This window comes from Patiria miniata, unplaced genomic scaffold, assembly GCF_015706575.1.
Source record: "Patiria miniata isolate m_02_andy unplaced genomic scaffold, ASM1570657v1 HiC_scaffold_1, whole genome shotgun sequence".
Taxonomy (NCBI): Eukaryota; Metazoa; Echinodermata; class Asteroidea; order Valvatida; family Asterinidae; genus Patiria; species Patiria miniata.
In genome coordinates, this window is record NW_024037047.1 from 30832603 (window position 1) to 30855099 (window position 22497).

At 39.1% G+C, this 22497-nt stretch overlaps 1 protein-coding gene across 3 annotated transcripts in view; it reads left to right on the forward strand.

The window, feature by feature from the left end:
- The first annotated feature begins 651 nt into the window (after positions 1-651).
- LOC119728738 (calcium-transporting ATPase sarcoplasmic/endoplasmic reticulum type-like) overlaps positions 652-22497 on the forward strand; it is a 99891-nt gene continuing 78045 nt past the window's right edge. For 2 of the 3 annotated variants that reach the window (XM_038201116.1, XM_038201098.1), the window contains exons 1-6: positions 653-824; positions 2223-2392; positions 3490-3507; positions 4145-4227; positions 18962-19069; positions 22289-22427. In XM_038201116.1, coding sequence (XP_038057044.1) covers positions 2275-2392; positions 3490-3507; positions 4145-4227; positions 18962-19069; positions 22289-22427 — 466 coding nt within the window. In that variant the 5' untranslated portion in view covers positions 653-824; positions 2223-2274. Of the gene's footprint in view, positions 825-2222; positions 2393-3489; positions 3508-4144; positions 4228-18961; positions 19070-22288; positions 22428-22497 lie in introns of all 3 variants that reach the window. The other variant, XM_038201106.1, reaches the window with a different exon arrangement.

Consider the following 22497-nt stretch of genomic DNA (forward strand, 5'->3'; position numbering starts at 1 on the left):
TGACAATAAAATGTCAAAGCGGTTCAGTTATGACGCCATGATTAAAAATAGATAGGGACCCGCTACACTAAGGACACGTCGCCAATCGGAAACAGACTCCTCAAATTAAGCTTTAACTCAATGATTACCTTTCAGAACTGCGGAAAAGCGGTCGTCGACATAGTCTGTAAGTATGAACTATTCGAGTTCACAGTTAGGGGAAAAAATAAAACAATTAGACCTAGGCCTTGCTCTATGGGTATTATGCACATTGTCTTTTTATAATAATATTGAGATGTTCTATGTAGGCCCTAAATTTAAATCGCTTTGCCCTTCACCGACGTGATTTTATAACCACTGTTATAATCAGTGGCGCTCGAGAGTCTGTGTAATTTATGAAAAATAATTATGCCAACCTGTTCTGATTCTATAACTGTAAATGCTCATGACCGGACCACATAACATTAATATCACAGGCAAAGTTCGCGTCACTACGAGGATATCCCTCACATCACACCACACGCGCACGCCGAATTTTCATTGACGTCATTGACTAGGAACTATGACCTTTTTTTATTGGTCAAAAGAGATAATGAGATGCTCACGCAATACGTTGGCCAATCAGAAAAAGCCACACTAAAAATGTCGGGCAGTGCAGCGTTGCATGCTGGGATATAACTCATTCAGTAGTACGTACGTTCGGTTTGCTGCTTGTACACATGTGCGTGGCGTCGAAATGCACCAACTAGGAGATTGATTTTGAGCCCATTTTTCTTCTTCATCGAGACAGGGTTGATTGGAAAGACGGGTTCGTGTGGAGGGCAGTCATACAAGTCTGACTGAAGGTTTGTTATTTATTTCAGTCAAGCGTAGATAGGGATTTATTGCCACCAAAATTTACCGGCATGTTTTAAACTCGGAACGTGCATTACGATTACGTGGCCATATCGACGGTACACGCAGTTCTGTACTGTGTGTGTGGTGTGTGTGTATGGTGAGCGCCCATTCATGCACGTTAATCCTCATTCGCTGTGTACAGTACGCTTACGAAATTGCAGTATCATTTGTGCATACACTGAACATGCTGAATCGGTGTTACACAATCAACCATGTGTGCTGAACAATTGTTTTGACAAAGAAAGTCTCCAAGACAAAGTCGAGAGACAAGAGTGAAGGGTGATTGTATACAGGGCAGGCCCCTCTTCTCTTGTCTTGTCTTTTGTACAGTTTTGATATTTGTTATTATTAAAAAATGACCTTTTCAACTATAGTATACTTAAAAGTTAATGATTTAGTAACATTTCTAACAACCTAAAGTAGACTTATCTGACATCTTTTTTTGTAATTTTGAACAGTTTTTTGGGGTAGAAATTGTGATTTTTGTACGCGGTTTACACAGGGGTGTGAAATCTCAGCTTTAAATTATAGCTGATTTCAGCTTTTTTTGTCTTGGATTTCAGCTTTTTTCCCTCACTTGCTGTGTACAAAAGTATAGGAGATTTCCAAAGTTTGGCTTTTTTACACCTTTTCCAGCTGTTTTCAGCTATTTTCAGCTATTTTTATCAGGGGTCACTCACACCCCTGTTTACAGTTGGCGTTGTGAGATTCAGCACGCCTTGTGCGTTCATGGTACATCGCGGCAATCACCATCTTTATTTTCGTGGTGTGTTTTGTCGTTGTCATCGTCATTTTACCCCCAAGTTTCCTTCAAAAATTCTAAAACCCTGCCCCTGACATAACTGCAGGAAAGAATGCTGCAAGTGCAACCGGACGCTACTTCAGCAGTTGTGTACAAAGTCTATGGAGAGTCAAGAAAATGTTCTAAGTATTTCCTAGCAAAATTGGAAATGTTTCTCAGTCCCAGATTCATGTCTTATCATCATTTTTGCAATGATTAACCTTCATTGAGATGATATTTGAAGAAAAAGGCAGCGTCAGGTTGCAACATTCTTTCCTAACTGCATGTTCTTAATGTTGCCAACTAGTTTTGTAGGCATATTCAAATAAATTAAAAGTGGATTTTGCTCTGTTTTAGGGAACCAGGCCCCTAACGACACAATCGTCGAGTGAAGTATTGTTGAAGCCACATGTTTGAGATTAGACATACACGTAGTCATGGATGTGTACAAAGAATTACACAATCTGAAGTTGTACATTTTCATTCTAGGCCCTATATAGGACTAACAATTTTTAATGGAAATATTACATTATTAATTATTCTCCTTTCATCGTTCTGCTTGCAGGGACAACCACTGGTACATGTAATTTATACAAATATAGAGAGAGGTCTAAATCATGGAGTTGGCACAGGCAAAAGGTGTAGCGGAAACGCTGCAGTTTTTCAACGTCAAGGAATCTCAGGGATTGTCTCAAGCACAAGTCAAGGTTGCCCAGGAAAAATACGGCCCAAATGGTAGGTTCTTCTCATGATAGTTTATGTGCACGTTTACAAATTAGTTCATGAGCTATTTTTCCTCATACATGTCATAAATTATACTGAGATTTCTTACTGAATCATTACAGTGATAAACCCTACATTAACTCCCTAGGCATTTTTGCTAGGATGCAACCACAATCCTGCAAAATCCTCCAACTGCTTCTTTGTAAAAATCCCTCAATCCTCCAAAATCCTCCGTTATTTCTTGAATGTGGTCCTTGGAGGGTGACCACTGCCTCAATCCTGCAAAAATCCTCCAGCAATCACTGTCAATATGTTGAGGCAGAGCCAGTGACATACTGGAGCAGTGCGGAGGATTTCAAGTATAATCTAGGCTTAAATTCATGCACGGCTGAGCATAAACAACACAAGGTCTGGCCCAAGCCCTTGACACAGTGCATCCTCCAAAATCAGCAACATACTTTTGCCATGTAGCCTCAATCCTGCAACATCCTCCATTTTGCAAAGAGGATTTTGGGAAGGTTACGGGTTAAATTAGCAAGTTGCAGTCATTACTTGCTCATATTATTCATAGGCTTGGTTCTCCAGTCTAACAAGGTACCTTGTAATTTGATGATTCTTGCAACATCTTGTTATACTTTGAACCCCAATTTTGTGACTGTGGTAAAACCCCTGTATGTTGTGTATTCTTGAAAGTCTGTGTGGAGTCTTTTCTAAACAGAAGTTTTAGATATTTCCAATCATTTGTTAATTTGGCTTAACTCTCATACTATTTAAACAGTCACAGACAGTCAAAATGTCCATCCACTTCCCCTGCTATAGTTTTAACACAGGCTAGTCACTGTCAAAGCAGGCAAGTTGTGGGCACAGCTGGCTTTTCAATACATAAACAGTCGGAGCCAGTCAATCCTGCTTTATGTAGGCTGGGAGTTCTTAACTGTTAAAAACAGTCACTTGGTTGATTATGACTGAAAGGACAACTTGGCACAGAATGTGTGTTTGCATAGGAGGGTTTATGTTGAAACATGTAGGCCTTTGTCTTAAACCTATTGACCTCTAACCTTTGCTTCTGTTTCTTTTACTCCTTAATTGTTTTCTTGATGCGCCAACAGAGCTGCCAGCAGAAGAAGGTAAGTTTGCTTAAAATTTGTTATCAATTTAGCGTCTTCAAATGAATCAAATAAAAATGTAAAACAGGAAAAATATTTTAAACATTAAACTTAAATCGTTAATGCTTTTTTTAAAGTCTTATATTTTTACTGTTGTAAAACCTGAACACGTGGGAAAGGTGGATTGAGCTCCGTTCTGTTATAAATGTTGCAACGTCGTTTGAGTGCAAAGGTTGTTGGCTTTACTTTTGTGGAACGTTTTTGGTGGTTGGCATACCCTAACATGCTTTGAGAGATCCTGAAGTTGATACAAAATGAATTTGGAAAGACTTCCATACCTGGGCATCACTTGACACCCTGTGCACAAACCCTATGAGACTGGTCTGAAAAAATCAAAGTGTTTTCTCAGTAAATGCTTCAATGTTGTCCCCGCTAAATTTGACTTTTTAGGACATGTTATCGCTTTCTGATGGATGATAGGTCACTGCGGGGACAATTTAGTGATGTCCATGTATGGAATTCCTCCCATGAAGGAGATGTGTGGGAATTTGAGAAAGCCCTATTCTTTTCATCGTAATTTGCTGGTATTTTGACTATTGATTGAGGGGTCTGGGTAAATTATTGACTCGTTGCTGATTTTCCATCTTTTTATTTACAGGTAAAGCACTTTGGCAGCTAGTCCTAGAACAATTTGACGATCTCTTGGTTAAAATCTTACTTCTTGCAGCCGTGATTTCATTTGTAAGTATCTCATTCCTTTTTCACTATGTTGTGTTGTCCCAAACCACCCCAACTCCATCAAAATCCATCCCCCCATTTTCGGTGGATTTTGGGGGGCTTGATCCAGAAGGCCTGGCGTGACTAAATATTGATGGAGTATGATAGACTTGGGCCTGAAGCAGTGCTAGGGGTATCTGATTGATTTTGCCTAGCTTCCTGTACTGCTATTGTGATAAAAGCCATGTGTAGCAAGTCCATGAATGTCAACCAGTGCGTCAGTGGTGGATTCCATTATGTCATGCACAGTTTTGTATTGGAAGCACAGTGATTGATGGATTTTGATGGACTTGGTCCAGTTCCTAGTAAAAGACGCTAGGGATGTACAGTAGGGGGCCTACTATGAGTGCTGTGCCCATTTATATGCTAAAGTACTGCATACTACAGTTTACTACTAGTAGTATTTTGTAACTTTAGGTGAGATTAGGGTTAAAAGGCTTAAGATTGGAATCAACTTTGTATGTCCCAAGGGCACAGGATACCTACATGTAATAAAACCTCATACAGTTGCCTATTTAGAGGTTAGTAATAACGTCAGTGTGCTGATAAGTGATAACATCCTCGTAAATGAGATTGCAATCAGCGGCCGCCGTGAAACTGTTGGGCTTTGGAAATGCCAACCAAGTACGAAAAATGGTTGGGAATTTCAAAGTAAAAATAAAATTCCACATGTTATGGAAATGACCAATTCAATTATTGTTTGCAATTTATGACTTTCTTGATTTTTTCAAATGGTTATTTTGGAACAATAAACATGTGATACTACACCGTTCATGCACATTTCTACATGTACATGTACTGTTAACACATCACAGGCTTCCGAATGCTTGTTGAATACATACAGATTTAGCACAAATTTGAAGACGTCCTTACTTAAGCTACAGCACCTGAAAAATAATTCCAAAGACCTTGACACAGTGCATCCTCCAAAATCAGCCACACATATTTGCCATGTACATGTACAGTGTGTTTAAAAAAAAAAGGAAACCCAACTTCAAAGAATGAGTATGGACAGACGATATGTTTACAGGCTATTAAACTGGTATCATCTGAAAGCGTAATCTCTATGCTTTTTAATGATACCGTGTTTAGGTTTTCTGAGTCATGCATCACTGAGCATCATTGTCTTGAAAACTGGATTAAAAAATGCAGTTGGTTCACTTTCATAAAAAAAACCACAGGGCACGGTGTGCCTATTGTTACGGAAATGTCTGTGAAATGGCTTGAATGTTAATCCTCGGGAAAATGGCACATTGTTTTGATCGTGGTTTGGTCAAAACGAGAAATTCATGACAAACATTAAAATCCAATTTTGAAACCAACCCGACTTGTTTTTGGGTTTCTTTTCATGCACTCGTGTCTTCTTATTATCATGCACTCCATGCCTATTGTGTTTGACATGAAAGTGAACCAACTGCAATTTTGCATCAAAATCTCATGACAGTGGCACTCAGTGATGCATGACCCTGGAAATGTTAACAAGGTATAATTGACAAGCATAGAGATTACGCTTTCAGTTGATACCAGTTTTATAGCCAGTCAACATTTAGTCTGTCCATACTGGTTCTTCAAAGTTGGGTTTCCTTTTTATTGAAACACCCTGTATAGCCTCAATCCTGCAAAAATCCTCCAATGCATCAAAGAGGATTTGGGAAGGTTAGGGTTCATACTTGAATCGCAAGAATCTGCTAACTGTTTTATTTCCGCTTAGTAGTACCTTGAATGAGAATGATAATGTCAACTCTTATGACTTGTCTCTGATATCAGGAGGCTGTGTAAACGTTTCAAATTGCTCCCAGCTGTGCAGTATTAGCTCAGGCAATAATCCAGGTTTAATGCAGCCGTAATTTTTTTTCCCCCAACAATGTAGCGATCATATGTACACGATCTCTGTTTATACGCCAGAAATACGATGACGTACAAAGGATTTGATGGGAGCATTTGGTGTCAGATGTAAAAGTGCAACAGACCTTGACTTTTCAATATCACTGCATGGTATCCAATTGCAGCGACATTTAAAGAGGTTGTGGAATGCTCGAAGACTTTTCCGTCAATTTTCGGGTATTTGTAGCCTAAGGTGTGATGAAATAAAAATGACTAGTAAATCGTGACGTTATCAACAGGACTCGTTTATACTACGCTGCATCGGGAGTCCTGTTGATTACGTCACGATTTACTATGTTTTGTTTGCTGCCCCCAATGACGACTTTTACACAAATTGCACGTTCGGGTCGAAACAGGACCTGAAAAACAGCTCTCAAAAGTACCTTTTGTACTCATTTCATTACAGACACAATTGTCGTTTTTATTTAATCACACCTTAGGCTACATACACCCGAAAAATGACAGAAATGTCTTCGAGCATTCCACAACCTCTTTAAATGTTTGTGCCGTAATGTATGGTACATACGTGTATGGTAGCAGTACCGGCTTATGTTCTCCTTTTTTTTCGTTAGATACTTACACATGTAAATATGCTGTACGTGGTACTTTTTAAGTGCCCATGTTCTGTCAACAAAGATTAACCCTTATGCCTCAAATCCACTAAACGCAACGTCTGGTTTTGCAGGAGATTTTAAGATGCTGCAGTACGTATGCATCAAGAGTATAATTTCATGAGCGATACACTTCGTGAGTCATTCAGTTGTCACGAAGCGGAGAACTGGTGGATGACATCTTTTAATGTCTTCAAATGAAAAGATAATGATGCCATGATGATGATGATTAGTGTGAATTATCTGAATATCAGATCTTAATAGCTTCTCAAGGATGATACCCTCCTTTGTTATATCTTGTACTTGAGTGCTAATATTGTACCTGGATAAGACCAAAAAAAATAGTTCTGCTTCCGGTTTCCCTACCTACTCTATTCTGACAGCCCCTGCCCTAATTTTTTTTATGGGAAAAATGAGGGAAAAACACTCAAAACCCTCAAAATGTTAACTACACGCAGATGCAAGATTGTACACAAACAAAATTGGCCAAAAAAAAAAAAAATTCCCTACCTACGGTACCTACCCTATTCTACAATGCCATGTAATCGGAAGCAGAACTATTTGTGTTGGGCCTAATATGTTGCTTTGCTACACTCTCCAAAACACTTCAATATTTGCACATTTTGCTTGTAAAGTCAATGGCCTGTAAGACGCAAATAATTGTCATCATTCTCTGAAAAAAAAATCACACTTTCAAAACGTCTCACAGTGGCAATCATTCATAGTTATCCTTGATGTACTGGTTTTTGAGGGTGTAAAGATTTATTTCAAGCAAGAGAAAAACACGGACACAACCTTCGGTTTCCAATTTTTTGGGCTGGCGGTGGAACACGTACCGCACACACAACAAATCAACTGGTTGTTTGGTACGAATCTTCGCGCATGCGTTGCTAGTACAATGTCAAACCTTGAAAACTTGACGCCTCGAAAACAGGTACACGGCTAACATGTACATACAATGTATGTACAAGCAGGATTTAAAAATTACAATGTACCAGTATACCAATGTGTATTTTATGTATGCCAATATATAGGCCTGTGCCATATGACAGGTCTCCAAAGAATTGATACATTTTCCACTCTTGACATTTGGATAACAACAAAAAACATGTTATCTCAACACAAAGTTCCTAAAACAATTGCCAGACACAGATAAAATCTTAAAAACCTCTGGGATTTCCTCCACAGACATTGACCATTCTCTCAGAAATCAACAGATCAGACATCATCCCTAAATCCACTGCACTGCTGGCACCTATCATACATCCATGCATCTTTGGCATTTATCTCTGGACAGGCTAGGGGGGACAGACAGCTATCCTTAGCCGCTAGGGGTCTGCCATGCACTTAGGGTGACATTTAAAAAATCCCAGGCCCAGTAGAATGTGAGGCATGCCCTGGAAAAATGTCTGGTATGCCCAACTGCAGCAGCAGCACTGTGAGATTTTTTTATTTTTTACACTTTCTGCCATTTTGTTTGTTGAGATGCAGTTTTGAATACTCATGGTCATTTCAATGGACGGGACTTTCTGACATTTTGTCAGAGGCTTTTGTTGAAAGGGTTAGCTGTTACTCTATGGTCTTGTGTGTCATTTAGTTTTTAACTGCTAAAAGTGTACTTTTGAGAGTTGAAACAGTATATTGAAAGATAATATCCTTCAAAGCTTGCTCGTTGTTAAAGAGATCTAGTTACATACATGTACATACACGTATATGAAGTACTTAACCCTCCTGCTATTTAAGCAGTCATGGACAGTCAAAATTCACTCCCACTTCCCCTGCTATACTTTAACAATGGCTAGTCACCAACAGTCAGATCATAAACTGTACATGTATGTCATGTATGTCTTGAAGCAAGTACATGTACTTTGTCTAGTCAAACGGGTGCATACCTATGTTCCCCTATACCGATGTTCCCTGAAATCCTAACCCTGACCCTAATCCTAAGGATTTCGGGGAACATCGGTATTGGGGAACATACATGTAGGTATTGGGGAACATCAGGTAGACCCCGGTCAAACTGGGTCAACAGACAAAGCAGACAAGTTGTGGTCACAGCTGTTTTATCACTCACCCGGAGTCAATGCATACCTACCGGTACATAGCTGTATCAAGTTACTTAAACTAAGTTAAAGGGAATATACAACATTTGCAAACATCAAAAAGCAAAACTACCAAATTAGCATGAAATACCGGTACATGTACATGTACCTGAATGAACTGTTAGTGAATGACAGTCTTAAAAGCATCCTGTGAAATCGTGGCACCTGGTGTGCTATAATTTTCAAGAAAAGTGGTATTTTTGTATCAATTTCCAACACTGGTCGGCCGACCAGCGTTGGAAAAAACTGGCTATTTTTCAAACACTGCCCCAAATTTACCATATTTTTAGTTGGCATTTTGTTTGCAATCGATTACACGCCTATGAAACCGGTAAAAGCCAGCTAGACAGGTTCCTTCCCTTACAATTCCCCGATGTCCAAAAAATTGCTCCGATTCATCTGAAGTGGGGTCAGGGAACCAGTTAATTCATATTTGCTTTTTCTTACTAACCCCCGCAATCCATCCTTGTCTGAAAATTACAGCAAAAGCAAATGTTGTATATTCCCTTTAATCAATCCAAGGCAGTCAATCCTGCTTCATGGGGGCTGTGAATTCTTACGGGTTGAAAACAGTCACTTGATTGATTTTGACTGCAAGAACAACTTGGCACATAATGTATGTTTGCATAGGGAGGGTTAAGCCAAATTACGGTAAATGCCAACCTTATTTCCTGCAATTGGTGTTATTCAGTTTGGCAAGTCTAGTCTGACAGTCCCAAAACAAAAATATGTGTATAATAGAAGGTGGAGAGGAGTCTCAACTTGAAGACTAGTCTCTGATCCAGACAAAATCAAAGTTAAAATGTTGTCCTTTTTTCCCTGTTTATCCTATCATTAAATTTAGCAAGTTTCATCAGACAGCTGCAGTATGTATAAAGGTCAGAGGGGCTGGAAAATAGCCTAACTTTGGTTGCTATTTCACCACTCTAGATAAAATCTTGATGTTCTTGTTGTTAAGAGGAGCTTGAGAGGAGTCTAGAATTGGGATATAGTCTCTACTCCAGGCAACATTTTGGAGCTCTAAGTTTTTTAAAAGAGCTGGAAATGAGCACCGATTTAGAAACTAGTCTCCATTCCACATAGCGTCTAGAATGTTTTGGTTTTGAGAGGAGCTAGAGATGAGTCTGCAGTTGAAGACTAGTCTCCACTCCAGATGACATCTTGGAGTTCTTGGTCTTCACCATGAACCCAACCATAAGGTTTTTGTCTGGGGCGAGCCAGACCATTTGACATAGGAATCTAGATGCTGACATGTTTTTAGACCCGGCCGACCTTTATTTCAGGACATGAAAGTTATTTTAAGCTGTACATAACAAGTCGCTTAACCCAGAAAAAAAATGTTTCCTGACTTGATCTGTTTGAATAAAAATCTGTGAAACGAGAACGGGTCAGCCTGAAATAATTTTTTTGGATCACGCAATTTTTCTTAGTCTGTTTGAGGTTTTTTGTGTTTTTAATTAATTTTTTTTTCAGTGAAGACTTTTTTTGTGATTTTTTTGTTGCTTCTGCAAACATCCCTGCACTGTCATCTTTTTCGTCATACTCACCCGTCCAATCAAAGTACCCAGTTCAATAAAATAAACATAACCATGGCAACGACCACAGAATGATGCAAAATCACTGCCCTATCGCTACTTTTACTATGGCAGGGCATGCAAAAGCCAATGCGTCATTCCTGCTCTGCAGTTTCCATAAAGCAAAAGGTTTTGAAAGGGAAAAAACAATTTGCAAACATCAAAAAACAAAACTACAAAATTGTTATGAAATACCTTACTGGACTGTTAGTGTTAGTGAATGACAGTCTAAAGCATCCTGTAAAATCATGGCACCTACAAATGTACATGCAGTACAATGTACATGTTATGTGCTGACATATTCAAGAACAGCGGTATTTTTGTATCAATTTCCAACGCTGGTCGGCCAACCAGCATTGGAAAAAATGGCTTTTTAAAAAATACTGCTCCTAATTTATCATATTTAGTTAGTAATAAGTCCGCATTTTGTTTGCGATCGATTACACACCTAGAGTATGAACGGGTACACGCCAGCTAGACGTGTTCCCTGACCTTACCATTCCTGACGTCGATAAATTGCTCCATTTCATCTGAAGTGGGGTCAGGGAACCAGACTACAAGAACATGATTGTTTTTCTTGGTTTTTCCGGCATCTACGAACCCAAACCTTCAAACAAGTCAGTGTAACAATATTTGCTATAAAACACTAACCCCTAATCCATCCGTTTCTGAAAATTACCGCAAAAGCAAATGTTGTTTATTCGCTTTAATAGTTTAAGCTACATTATGGAACTACATGTACACTTATGCTGATAATGCATTAATAGATGAAAATATCCCCTAGGATCCCTGAATAAGGTTACATGTACAAAAATATGTAGTCACTGGCATCATCATGTACTTTTTTTACAATCCCAAGAAGTATCAGGGTGCTTACAGAAACAGTCGGATGTTTCTTTGGAGAGATGTGTATTATTCATTTGAATCAAAATCTTTACTGTGGTACTGGTATCTTGTTGCATGTTGTAACATTTGACCATCTGTCCCACTTGGCCTATAACAGCAGACTTGATGACTTTCTCATGTGGGAAGCTGGAGGATAGCATCACCTTTCAGATTGACATTTGAAGCTGATGCGAGACAAGGACGAAGTTAATACTAGGGAGCAGGCACCCTGCGGCACTGTAGATTAATTTGAATGCCCTGGGCTCGTTTGCTATGAAGCTCCCTGAATCTGCCAAACGTCCAGTTCTGTACAGAATAAACCGCTTCGGTATTCCAACTGCTACTGCTTAGACATAATGACGTCTTTGTTTACATGTGTGCTTTCCTATGGGAGCCAGGTGGGGACGCCATAGGCCTTATGCACGAGTCGGCCATATTAAATTGAAAGTGAGGTAAAATCTTCATTTTTGGAAGTTGCGAGGAGAAACGAAAGCAAGTAAATTGCTAATTAATTCAAGTCTGCTTCAATGAGTAATTTAAAATTTGTAATTAGATTAAACATGTTTTACAATGTAAGTCAGATTAAAAAACAATGACAATAAAATGTGAATGGATAAATAGTCTGGTACCATCCACTTCAACAGTTGACAATTTGTGAAATTCATTCAGGGAACTCGAAACAAAATGGCCAACTACCGTACGGTAGCGCATTATAAGGTCAATCCTCCCCACCTGGCTCCCATAGGAAAGCGCACATGTGAACAAAGCATGACTTCATTATGTCAAAGGGGACATGTATTGTAGGCGACTGTACAATCACGATGTTGTTATTGTCTTTTCCAGACTAGTATCTAATGCACATATGCAAATTCATAGAGGGTACGTACCAACAAAACTCAAGAAACTCTTTGTTCCATGTGAAGTTTGAACTTGATGTTTGAAAACTTTGGACTTCACCATCTTTAGGATATTATTTAACTTTTGTGCAAACATTATTCCATCTTCATTTTGTCAAGTTGGTTACAACCTCCCAAAACTGTTGTACATTTATCTTCAGCATTTATCCCTAAGTCAGATTCGGCAAATCTTGAGATGCGCAGACGTGTACATGTACCGGTACAGATGGAATACCAAGCATGCTATTATTTCTTGTCCCACTTCGATAAATCTTTTCATATAAATCTCTGCATGCTGCATGCACAGCAAAACATCCTTGACCTTAGTTTGCCAACTGATGATAGCAATTAATGGGAAAAATCAAACTGTTAGTGTCTGGCGTGGGGGTGTGAATCCCTGTCTGCCCATTGGGCCCAGCATGTCAGTCCATTGGGCCCAGCATGTCAGCTTGACACCATGCCTGTGTTGTTGGTGTGAGCTGGTCTTGGCCCAATTAGTGGTCTCGGCCCATTAGCGCAGACTTTAGTACCTTGGTGGCTGGGATGTGTTATCGTGTATACCCATAGGCATAGTGTAGTGTGAAGGAGGAAATGGACTTTGGAATGATTTATTGCTTGTGGTTGGACAGGATTCAACTCCGAAAGACGTTCTATTAAATACATGTACATGTAACAACTGGGGGGAGTGTGTGGCCTAGTGGTTAGGGTTCGTGACTCATGATCAGAGGGTCAGGGGTTCGAATCCAGCTGCTGGTCATATATTGTGTCCTCGGGCAAGCCACTTCACCCCCATTTGCCCCTCTTCACCCAGGAGTAAAATTGGGTACCGGCATTAGCTGGGGAGTAACCTGCGATGGGCTAGCATCCCATCCAGGGGGAGTAGAAATATTCTCAGTCGTTTCATGCTACTGAAAGCGGAGATAAACGCCGGCCTGATGGGCCACATTGGCTCGCGACAGACTTTTCTTTTTACATGTAACAACTAACAATGGTCTCTGCTGCTCTAATTAGAGAAAAATTTGACGAGGAAAAAAAGCTAAATTTGTATTAAATTTTTGGTCAAGAAAATTAACATTGGATCAATTGGGATGTACCTGTACATGTATCTTGTTTTCTCTCCACCCTGGAGAATGAATGGGTACCTGTGAGGGTAGAGGACCAAATGTGCGCCGATTTCGGCTGTCACGTGGTCTCCTGACCTGATGAAAGGGGGAATGATTGTAAAAGCGCTTTGAAATTTGTTGATACAATGGAAAGTACTATGGCTTTACAATTTCAAAAAAACATTTTTCTTTAAGATCAACCATCGAGGTACCGGTACCAGTAGAATTGTCAAAAAGCTTCTGAATTTATTAGCAATACTCTTTTTCTTGTTGTAGCATCAATTTGAAAACGATTAAATGTAATAAGCAAACAATTTAAAAAGGAACGTTTCTGTACTTCAAAACTAGAGTGAAGAGTAACTGATGAGGCTAAAATTCAATTAGTTTTATTTCTACCGCAGCTACGTACATGTATAAAGTCTGCAGGGTACAGTATATTTTTCGTACATGTACATGTACACGTACATATTTGTGACCTGTTTTGTCAAAAGCAGACGCTTCTGGGCAGAGGTTGAAATTGAGATAGGGCCAAAAAACGCTGTGGGGGTGATTTTTATCGATTTTCAAATTTTTGCATATTTGTAATCCTGAACATGTCTAAAATATATTATAAAAGTTTGAAACCCTAATTTGAACTCTACATACTATTTTTGATGATTTTGATAAGGGATATCAGTTAAAGAAATAACTGTTTTGTGACGTTCGTGGCCATTTTCTCCGTTTTCTACTTTTCGACACAATGAACTTCAAAATAGCATAACTCGGCCCAGGAATGACCAGTTTCAAAAATTAAACCACCTATTAAAAGGAAAAAGAACATATATTAACAGTATGTAAAAATATCATTTTCAACCTTATGCCCAGAAAAGTCTGATTTTGACAGAACAGGTCACATTTGCCATAGTCCGTCATGAGTGATCTACATACATGTACTCGTATATTAAGCACCCAAATATGCAGGACAACAGTAACAAAGCTCCTGATAAGCTGATGCATCCTCCAAATCTCTTCTGAGTCAGGCTAAACCCTCCCATGTGAGAGTAGTTTCATAAATTTATGCACAACTGACTGGCTATTTTTACTCTGAACAAATTGATGCATTTCATTCCTACACATACATGTACATTTTTGTACATTCCTGCGTGGTGCATACAAAAATACAATTTGCCTTTGCGTTTTCCTGATCAAAATGGACAGAGCTTTTGGAACCCTCAGGTTGAAGACTTATCAGCTTTTTAATCTAATTACTCTCCGAGCTGCACCTGGACTGTCTTAACCATGGTCTTTACTTATCTCATTCAGGCATGCACTTACCGTAATTTTCGGAATATAAGCCGCGGCTTATACGTTGAATTTGCCCATGAAAATGTTTACTGCGGCTTATACACAGGGCGGCTTATACGCCGAGCCTTGAAGAATAAAAATAAGATTCACATGTATGTGTATTTAATGTACTGGTACAAGAAGAGATGTGTTGCTGAAATGAATTATAAATTAAGAAAGTCATTAACAAACCGAAACCACGTCTCACGTAAAGGTACCGAGCGGTAAAAAGTACGGTGATGAAAGTTGTCTTCGACACTTGCAACCAGCCGTACGTGATACTGGTACAGTGCAGCAGCGATATGCAGGCATGCTTTCCCAACAGCGGACCACACCATTTGTGGTAATAAAGGGGTGTTCTTTCTTGGGAACAATAATTACCAATATTTCCGCTGTTTAAAAAAAAAAGAAAAAAGACGACTAAAATATTTATGGCGTTCGAAACATTTTTTTATTACATAATCAGTTGTTCAACGTCACAATATATTTTGTTTTCTTGAAATGTATTCAAGAAACGATGTAAAACTCAAAAGAGGGACTAAATCACCCCTTACAAAATTAATGGATTCGTCTATTAAAATGTCCGCTTCGTTTTGACTATTTCCGAAGAAAGTTACGATCGAAACTTGAATTTTTATCGCAGCTACTCGTCAGTAATCGCAACAATTTGATAAGTTTTGATAAGTTTTGAGGTAAAAACGGACCTGTTTATTCTTTAGGACAAAACAAATCAGCATCTGTTGCCACAAAGCAAGATTTGTAGCGCTCCAGTCTGACCAGTCAGACAACACACGGTGGGTTTCATACTCTCTCACGTGCTGTGGGAAAATGTTGTCATTCACCGGCGTGCGTGGCGCAGGCTGCCGGGCTATGACGGGGCAGCCGGCAGCAGTTCCCGGTGTTTATTTCTCATCAATTCCCATATTTGTTTGTAAAAGTATCGATTGTAAATGATTTGATATAACTTTTGTGGTCCTTTAATAGCTTCTGTAGTGTAAATGGAACTGGTTCAGAGCTTTTTGACTAGAATTTGGAGGCCTTACAAAATTGAAACCGCAGCGGTCGGTGCGGCTTATACGCCGGTGCGGCTTATACGCCGACTTCAAATCTTAATTTGCAGATTTTTGCGTGCTGCGGCTTATACGCCGCGCGGCTTATATTCCGAAAATTACGGTACAAAATTATACACATACCATGGAGGTAGTACATGTATACATACCGGAACGTGTTCATGTGCGTTGTACATTATTGTGCATGCATCCTGCTTTCTTTCAACATGGAAGAATAAATTTGATTTTTTTTTTTGGTGCTTCTGCCAATTGCATGCATTTGGCTATGGTGGGATGAATGGTGCTAGATGTGGTGTGAACTGTGTCATCACAGAAAGAAAACAAATTAGATTGTTAATTTAACCCTAACCCTCACCCTCTTCCATCCTCAAAATCCTCCTTGCGGTTTTGGAGGATTTTGGAGGATTGAGGATAAATGGTGTTTGAGAAACATGAGGTTTTTGGAGGATTGAAGATGAATGGTGTTAATAATGAAGCACATGAGGATTTTGGATGATTGAGGATGAATGGTGTTTAAACTTTGAAGAAGAGGAGGATTTTGGAAGATTGAGGATGAATGCATTTTGAGAGTCAGGGCTGACTGACGATTTTGAAGGATTGAGGCGCTGGGTATCCTTCATTTGAACATAAAATGCAAAATGTTAGAGGATTTTGGAGGATTGAGGATGGTTCCTACATGTAGTAAAAAATCGGTTAGGGTTAATGAACGAACGGTACCTTTGCATACAATGTATCTCTCTGAATTTGTGTGCTGTAGTTATTGATTCCACCATTCTTTTTAGTATAGCATGTTTATAGAGGAGAAACTTTGAATTTTAAGTGTTTACATTATTCATAATTTATATTTTTCAACTGTGGGAATTTGCGTACGTACACATGTACATGTACAGGTACTTGTGCATGTAATGTACAATGTACCTGCCTAAGTTTTGACGAGGACAATTCTTAATGTGCTTTGTTCATATTCATAAATTCAACAGTAAATACTGTACATGTACATGTACATTGTACATGTCGGTGTTAATTCTTTGCTTGGGACCCCAGTCACAAGCAATGCACATCGAATGACAGTTTTAATGATGGTAACATGCCTCAGCTTAGCAAATAATGTCTGCGCTTTAGTAAATCTCTGCTCTGATCAGCTCGGTGAAATTGCCTCAGTTCGTATCATATTCAAGATTTTTACACCTTTTAAAAAAAATATTAAAAACAAAAACAAAACAAATTGAAGCCATGGATCAATACTAACCAAGTCTAGATATTAAGTAGAAATAAACTGCATGTAATGGTTCCAGAAAGATTTACAGTTTCAAAGGAAGCAATACAGATTAGTTCCCATGGCAACTGATTTAAAGTTCTCTGTTGGTGAATCTAACCAGACATATGAAATTTGTACAGTTGCACGGCCCTGAAAACATTCTCACTCCAAAGGCAGGCAGTAATTGGTTAATGTACACACAAGGGTGAGAGATTTGGTTGTAGAGTTGAGCACTAATAATTTCTGACACTACTCTATTACTTGGAATATGTTAGCAGCTATTGGGCGCGTACATGTACATGTCCACTAGATGCTTGATATTTTGAAATTTACCTGCACTGTAGTCATACTGACCACACTTTGATAAGTTTTTCATGAAATTAAATGGCCAAAGTTTATAAAAAAAAGTTGATTAAAAAATCAAGATGTTTTCATGGGAATCATTGCATTGGAATCACTGTTTTAAGATTATGGTTCAATTTTTTTTCCACACTTGTATCAAATTGCTAATCGTTATTTCCAAAATTATGCATTTGACTAAATTTGGATCAGCAGAAGAACATTGCATTGTGTACATTGTCAGAAATTGTACAGTGAAGGAAATGGAGGAATAACCTGTTCATTTAGCCATATTTAAAGAGGTTGTGGAATGCTCGAAGACATTTCCGTCATTTTTTGGGTATATGTAGCTTAAGGTGTGATGAAATAAAAACGACTATTGTTTCTGTCATGAAATGAGTACAAAGGTTACTTTTGAGAGCTATTTTTCAGGTACTGTTTCGACCCGAACGTGCAATTTGTGTAAAAGTCGTCATTGCAGGCAGCAAACAAAACACACAAAATCGTGACGTAATAAACAGGACTCGTTTATGCTACTCTGCATCGGGAGTCCTGTTTATTACGTCACGATTTACTGTGTTTTGTTTGCTGCCCGCAACGACGACTAAATACACAAATTGCACGTTCGGGTCGAAACAGGCATGACAGGACTTGAAAAACAGCTCTCAAAAGTACCTTTTGTACTCATTTTATGACAGAAACAATAGTCGTTTTTATTTCATCACACCTTAGGCTACATAGCGTATACCTGAACAATGACGGAAATGTCTTCGAGCATTCCACAACCTCTTTAATATGTGTGTGCACATTATTTTGGTGTACAGTTTTCATGTATTGGCAGTAGATTCTTTTGAATACGTGCATATATAATTATGCATCAGTTGTACAATTTTGGTGGTACAGTGTACATGTACATCGTATTATCACACTTGTAGTGTTAGACCCTATTTGTTTGTTCATGTTGTTATGGCTAACAAATGAATATGTTCCTGTATCAAATCAAATCATATCATTTTCAGATAAATTGTCCTCTGACCAAGTCACTGACTTACTGAATAAAATAAGACTTTTAGGTCTGGTTTGATTTATAGCAAGCCTTCTTTTGCTTATCAATAAAAGGATACAGTGCAATAGATTTAACATTCTTATCCCTAACCGCCCTGAATCCTCCAAAATCCTTTTTGCAACGTTACATGGCAAAAGTGCGTTGCTGATTTCGGAGTACGCTCTGTGTAAAGGTCTTGGGCCGGACCTTGTGTTGTTCATGCTCAGCCGTGCATAAATTTAGTCCTTGATTATACTTGAAATCCTCCGCACTGCTCCAGGATGTCACTGCCTCTGCCTCAACCTATTGACAGTCATAGCCGGAGGATTTTGCAGGATTCAGGCAGTGGTCACCTCTCCACGAACCATATTCAAGAAATACTGGAGGAATTTGCAGGATTGAGGCTATATGCTATTTTTCCATGAGGCCAATTGGAGGATTTTGCAGGATTGAGGCTACATCCTAGCAAAAAGGCCTAGGGATTTAGGGTTAATTAAGGAAAAAATCCAAAAGAAATGATTGAGTTTGAAACTCTTGCTGGTAGATGTAGTGGGTCATTGTGCCTTCTGAGTTGAATAATGTTTCCCACCTTTTCCATCTCTCACCAGATACTAGCCATTTTTGAGGAGGATGAAGACGAGAAAGTCACAGCCTTTGTAGAACCTTTTGTCATTCTGCTGATCCTGATAGCTAATGCAATTATCGGAGTATGGCAGGTGAGCACTAACAATAGGCAATTTTTATCAAAGATTTAACTTTGATTGTCAACAGAAAAGCTTGCAATTTGTGTGAAGTCGACAATCCATGTGCAGGAGTACCGTTCATCTGTGCTTGAGCAGGTGAAATGGAGAGATGTAATTGTACATTGAGCCATTCTTTCCGGAAAAGATTTTGTGCATGTAGCAAATGTTCACAGCTTTTTTTTGTAGGATTGATGAAATATTTATTACATTTATTTATATTCATTTATTTATTTATTCTTTTAACTGGGTAGCCCATTCAGTGGAATCCACTGATTTCCCCTGGGTCCCAGTAAAGAGAAGACAATGCGAAGAAATTAGAGTTTAAGATGTGGGAGGAAAAGCCCAGAAGAATATTCTGAGAAAAACCCACGGAATCAGGTAGGGACTGAAACCCAGTCCACATATTGGCCCAGGCGGGATTCGAACCCGGGTCACAGCGGTGGAAGGCGAGGAAAGTACCGAATGCCAACCCGTCTCCCCTTGCACCAACCTATTGCATACATTTCCAAGAGCAAAGTACAGTGGAATCTCGATAAGTCAAACGTCAGGGAAAGTGGCTCAAATTTTGAGTTGAGCAGAGTTTTGAGTTATCCAATGGATTTTCTATTCAACAGAAATTGACGGGGAAAAGTTCAAAGTTCACTTTGAGTTAGGAGGGTTTTTGAGTTAACGGGTTTTGACTTATCGAGATTTCACTGTAGTTTGACAAGAATTATTAGACTTCCCAATTGTTTATGTACTTTTGAAGTATGGCATTTTGTTAAATTGATAGTTTGACGGAACTTTCAAACTTGTTAATGATGAATTCTGTTTTCTTAGCCTGGATGTTCATGTATGAATGCATTTTTATCCTCAATTAATTAACAGCAGAAGCTTGACAGAAACAAAATGGAAACTGGTTAATTTGTTTAACAAAATTGAAATCAATTGAACACCACAAAAGTGTTAAACTGTTTTACATTTTTTTGCAGAATAGGCATCCCATACGTATTTGTTACATTTATGTATTGTTGTCGGAAATTCACTTCACAAAATTTGCATACATTTGCATAAAATATGTGTACACTGTGAACTGGCTTATAAAATGCAAATTTATTACGTGACTTACATGTAAGTCTTTTGAATCAGGAAAGGTTGTAGATTCACACTTGATGATATTTTCAACCAAAACCACTATCATTTTTTTCTTCATTCCCAATGCAATCATCTTTCTGGCACTGTTTCTGGCGCTGGCCTAAAATGCATGCAATGCGCACCGACCTGCTAAATAATAATGGCTAAATTTAGCACCCTTTGCATTTTTCGTTGACCAATTTGATTAAAAATCGATACTGCAGGAGCAACCCTCTGAGACAACGCTCCAAGACTAACAATAGCACGTCAAGGTCAATATTGCTGCTCGCTGAAATTTAAGATGTTTTTTTTTCTTTACCGTGTGCGTTGGTCTTGAATGCGGCATTTAGAATGCATTTGTTCCGCAGTTTAGGCTTCAGGTTACCCAAGTTGATGAATATCAGATATGCGATGTTGTTCCAAGCAGATTGAATTTAAACCATTAAAGGCATTGTGATGTGCTGGGGTAGAGTTTCATGCAATGTTAATATTAAGACTCTTACAAAGCAAATAAAGATGGCCTGGTCTATTGTCTGAGGGTACACTGTATGTTTAATATGGCTGTGATCTTATACTGTTTGCCAAACAATACGACACAAAGCATTTGAACTATAAAAATGTTTTTGTTAGTGCGTGTTGTATGGTTATCTCTGGCAAGGAGGGTGTCAATAAAATGATAGTTTATCAAGATGTCTGAACAGAGTCCGTTATTAACAAGTTCGCGTCTGATAAAGTGGAGATACATGCAAAGGTTTTGCTGCATTCGGAGCGGATGACAGATAAACACGCAACGAGTGGGGTCGGAATTATCTGTCAGCGACCTGCTCGCAGCGAGCGAGGCCAGAAATATCAGGGTGTGCTACCTGCAGATGACAGGCTGACATGGCCTGAACCCATCTGGGATCGTGGTTGGTGAAAAACAATCCCGGTCACTGTCAAAATAATCCCGCGTGAACTGGTTAATAATAATAAAAAAATTAATTCTCAGTTTTAGGCCAAAAAAAAAAGTCTTCGGTTTCTGGTATGGAGCTTGCCCAAAAAGTGGTGCGGCGACGCGGCTTTTTTTTTTTTTTTTACCTGTTTTTTTTGCTTCAAATGACGGCTGATGACTGCAAATGGTGCCCGACTAAACTAAGTGCAAATATATGGGAGTCCAGAGAGGCCACATAAAGCTTACTCTCGATCATAACCCCATCTAAAAACACGTTAAAATTGTGCAGCAGCAGGATTCCAGTCAAACCAGTGAGTTTGGCGGTTTTGAGACATCATCGTTTATTGAAAAAAAACCTTTTTCATTTTGCCGACGAGCATGGCTACGGCGACGCGCGCGCATACCAGAAACCGGAGACTTTTTACTTTTGGCCTTACATGTACAAAGGAAATATTTTACTGTGATTCCCCTGTGCATAGAACATGCCCATGAGTCACGTTTTCCATAAAATACATTAACCCTCTCGTCCCCCAACCCATCAAACCCCAACGGCCTGTTTTGTTGGAATCTGTCAGGATGGGTACAGTACATGTACTCTTAAACTGACAGTCTCTTACATGTACCGGTACATGTACATTGGGTTGGGCACACCTCCAGAATCAAAGTCAGAAATATGTGTGTGCAGTTTCCTGTATGGTTCCTAGTAAATTATGCTAGGAAGTTAGGGTTCTTAAAACAAACATTGGCTGTACCATGGAGCTATTAAATTTATAGCTCCATGGTTGTACAGGCACCATCCAAGTGCAATGTTTCCATTTTGTGCTCAGCACTGAAAGGTGTGGTGTGAGCATAATATTTAAATTTCTTTCAAATTAAGTGAATGAAAACCCTCCAAGAGAAAAAGCCTTTCCAGAAACAAATCACAACTCGCCTTCCCCAAATTGGAAGCATTAGGCCTAGTATTAGTAAAATGTAGTAAAAGAAAGACAAAAAAAAGTCATGTTATGTTTTACGTGTGACCGGTTCCATCATAGTTTTGCTGATTTTGGACAAAACTTGCCAAGCAGTATTTTCTGTTCATCATTGGTAATATTTGTGGTGAGTTGTGACTCTGATTTCGATTCTCCGTACTCCCTGTCAACTTTCAGGAGAGAAACGCAGAGAGTGCCATCGAAGCATTGAAGGAATACGAGCCCGAAATCGCCAAGGTGATTCGCATGGAGAAGTCCGGCGTGCAGAGAATACGGGCGAAGGATCTGGTGCCCGGCGACATTGTAGAGGTTTCAGGTAAGGCTGGCTATTTATAACTTGTGTGCGGGTTTTCTATTTATAGCTTGCTACCGGCACCTCTCTGGCA